Below are 3,300 nucleotides of genomic sequence, written 5' to 3' on the forward strand. Positions count from 1 at the left end.
ACTTCTTGTACACGATTTAAGCAGATTAATGGGAAGTTGAGTGGAAGAAAAAAATGCGATGGAAAAAAAGTGCACAACCAGTAGAAATAACTGCAGCAGGAATATGAAACAAGGCCCAGTGAAGAGTTTGGGAATTCACAAAGTAAGAGATGTGTGGAGTGTGTGTGTGTGTGTGTGTGTGTGTGTGTGTGTGTGCGTGTGTGTGTGTGTGTGTGTGTGTGTGCGTGTGTGTGTGTGTGTGCATTACATTTAATAACTATAACAGGTTGTAACAGTCAACTTCATAACAGTCGATGACCCTGAAACGTCATTTTGAAACTAATTATAACAACAGATTTCTTTAGCTTATCTTGTTTATTGTTGTTTTTTCCATGCATACTTACTCAAGCAACATAACCCCATCCCATCCTACGAACAATAATTTTAAAAAAAATCAGTCTGCAGGAGAGGTGACATATTCTGTCCATCTACCAAACTTTTTACAGTGCGGTGAAACGAAGGGATTTGAGTCTGCACGAAGAGCCGTGCGTCCCTCGGGGACCTCGTGTGCTCTTCGAGGATGCACGCTGCAAAAAATACTCATCACGCAGGTCATTAGACATGTAATGAGTGAGAAAACGTCCATTTTCCTTCTCTGAAAGTGAGAACCTACAATCGGGTGAGATATTGTGCCTTTTGTTTCCTGTGTGAAACAGCCCCTCTCTTATTTTTGTTTTTATTCTTTCTTTTCCAGACGACGTTGACCGCGATCTTTCACATCCTTTAAGGAGGCGTACTATTAATGCCTGTTGTACTTGAATCCATACGTACGCGAGAGATTTTTTTTCTCTTTCCTTCCATCTTTCCAGCGCGCAACAATTGACCTGCTTAATTTGACGGGGAGGGGGGGGGGGTTGCCTAATGGCTTTGGAGAATCAACAGTTTTTTTCCCCCTTAAACGGGATTTTTCTTTTCTTTCTTTCTTCCTTTCTTTTTCAGCGCATCTCTCTCTCTGAAGTCATTCTCCGTTTCGTGCACGGCAGCAACCAAGGACAGGAGAGCATCAGCAGGGAGAGAGAAAGGTGCCTCCTCTCCTCTCCGCTCCGCTCCTCTTCTCTCGTCTCCTCGCCATTGCGCTCATTGTGTCGCTGCTGAATCGCTCGTCAGCGCGAACGCTCCTGTGACAAGGAGGCTGCTGGAAGAAGAAGGAGAAGAAGAAGAAGAAGAAGAAAAAGAAGCGGAGGGACACAAACACGGACAAACCTATGCGTGGATTTCGGCTCTTTTTCCCTTCGCCAATGCAAAAGGAAATATGCAGCGAAGCTTCACCTTGCTCTACACCAGTTTACTGGGGATATGCTTGGGTTCGGGTTCAAGTTTCCCAAGTAACATCAACATAGGTGAGGATGGGTTACACCTTTTGCTAGAAAAGAAAAAGAAAGGGACAACTTTGTGTGTCTTTTCTTGTGTTTCTAACCTGACTTGCCTCTGTCTCTGAATTTGAACCATGAACTCCTGGTTGTTTGCTGCTCAACAGGAGGATTGTTCCCCAACGTTTCGCACGAATATGAGGTGTTTCGGTTCGCCCTCTCTCACCACCAGGACATCCCCAAACTGGTGTCGCATGTGGATATGGTCATAATGGGAAATAGCTTCTCCATGACATATGCCTGTAAGTAATCGATCGGCAGAAACTGGTCAAAGTCCCCCCACTTTAATTGCTCTCCCTCTCCTAGTGTTGCAGCATCTGGAAGTCCATAGAGACGGAGAAATGCTGTAGTCACTCATGTTTCAGACGTGCTGCAAAGCGACTGTCGGTCCGTTATCTCAGTAACTGTTGCGTGGGACTTATTTTCCCACTGCATGATTCCAGCCCCGTTTGCGCGTAGGGGGCTAGAGCGCGTCGGTGGAGGACTCCTGACATGTAAAGTAATCTTTTTTTTTACAGCTACAAACATTTCGTTTTATTTATTTATTTTAAGAAACACGTCAATTGGAAATCCGAATTTGCCAAGTTTTTTGCTAATTCGATGTAATTGTCGAACAGCAGGTCAAATATTGACAGATCAGATTTTGTTGTTCTGTTCATAAAATGCATCGAGTCTAAATTTGCTGTCTATAAAAAGCAAGTAGAGCGGGGTTTTTTTTTCCAATGTTCTGAGTTTAACAAATATCAATACATTAGAAAAACCTTAAATAACTTCAAAGTCAGTATATTTTTAATGTATATATATGCTAAATAAAACTCCACAATTGATGACATTAGAAATTATAAATACCTTGCAAACAATTACACTTTACCCGGTTTATAGCCTAAATAAGTCCACGGTGTAAGTAAACTGCTGTGTGCCGCCACACCAGTAGGGGGCTCCAAGAGCACCCTAATTTTCACTAAAGTCACGTTTACAAATGTCTGGCTAACATATCGGTATAATCATCGGTAAGTTCTCTGACTCACGCTTGTTAACTTCTGAATTTTAAAAAGCTACAACAGATTTTCTCTAAAAACACAAATATGTAGTACTAGTAGATTGTGCTATCTGTAAACGTCATTTAACACGATTTGCGAAAAACAATTATGATTTTTTTTTTTTTCAAATCAGGGATGTTCTACGACGTGAGTGAAGAAGGGACGCTTTACCGATTCAGCATTCACATTCATGCTGAAGATCAATATTTTAGCATTTTTGAAACTCACTTTTGATCTGAGGAGCCAGACGGATGCGAGGCCACCTTTAATGAACCCACGTGACGGCGTTTCAAATGAGCAGCAGTACGTCGTCCAATGCCTGGAAGTATAGAGACTTAGCTGCAGCACATTTGCTCTGAAACTCTGGATTCAGTGGCGACGTTTTTCCCCTCTGGGTGATGATGTGTGTCATTATGCCAGTCTAACAATAGCTCCAAGTCTAAGCTCTGCAAGACAAAAAAAAAAAAAACAAACAAAAAAAACAGCTTCCTTTCTGTTAACTCTTGCTCCTCATCTGTATCCATAAAATTTGGTGCACACCTTAAGGCTTTACAGTAACCATGAGTGCAAAAACTTGCGCTTTTAAAACTATACAAACATTTTGTTGTACCATTGCTGTAGACATGAGAAGCCAAGGAAAGTGTTAGAATGACCAGCACTTTATGTGGCTCTGTGAGACATAGAGAGATGCAACGTTGCCCTTCTACCTCCCTCTTGCTGCACACTGTCTTTCAGGTGGATGAATAACAGCGACTAATGTCTTCCCTCACTTGAAAGAGCAACGGTTTCTAGCTTTCCTGAAATATTTCTACAGAGTCGTGGTGTGAAAATTAAACAATCCCATTAGTCTT

At 41.9% G+C, this 3,300-nt stretch overlaps 1 protein-coding gene across 1 annotated transcript; it reads left to right on the forward strand.

Moving 5' to 3' along the window:
* Window positions 1-530: 530 nt before the first annotated feature.
* LOC106909834 (glutamate receptor 1-like) lies at window positions 531-1,951 on the forward strand. Its single transcript, XM_088009740.1, has 2 exons — window positions 531-1,379; window positions 1,517-1,951. The coding sequence occupies exons 1-2, from the start codon at window positions 1,292-1,294 to the stop codon at window positions 1,657-1,659; spliced, it is 231 nt and encodes a 76-aa protein (XP_087865866.1). The 5' UTR covers window positions 531-1,291; the 3' UTR covers window positions 1,660-1,951.
* The last annotated feature ends 1,349 nt before the right edge of the window (window positions 1,952-3,300 follow it).

This window comes from Poecilia mexicana, unplaced genomic scaffold (assembly GCF_051168715.1).
Source record: "Poecilia mexicana isolate PSO_F unplaced genomic scaffold, ASM5116871v1 scaffold_10, whole genome shotgun sequence".
NCBI lineage: Eukaryota > Metazoa > Chordata > Actinopteri > Cyprinodontiformes > Poeciliidae > Poecilia > Poecilia mexicana.

What these genes read in the sequence shown, in the direction of transcription:
- LOC106909834 (XM_088009740.1), top strand. Translation starts at nt 1,292, where the DNA reads ATGCAGCGAAGCTTCACCTTGCTCTACACCAGTTTACTGGGGATATGC. An exon ending in CCCAAGTAACATCAACATAG is followed by an intron (nt 1,380 to 1,516) that starts GTGAGGATGGGT and finishes GCTGCTCAACAG; the next exon opens with GAGGATTGTTCCCCAACGTT.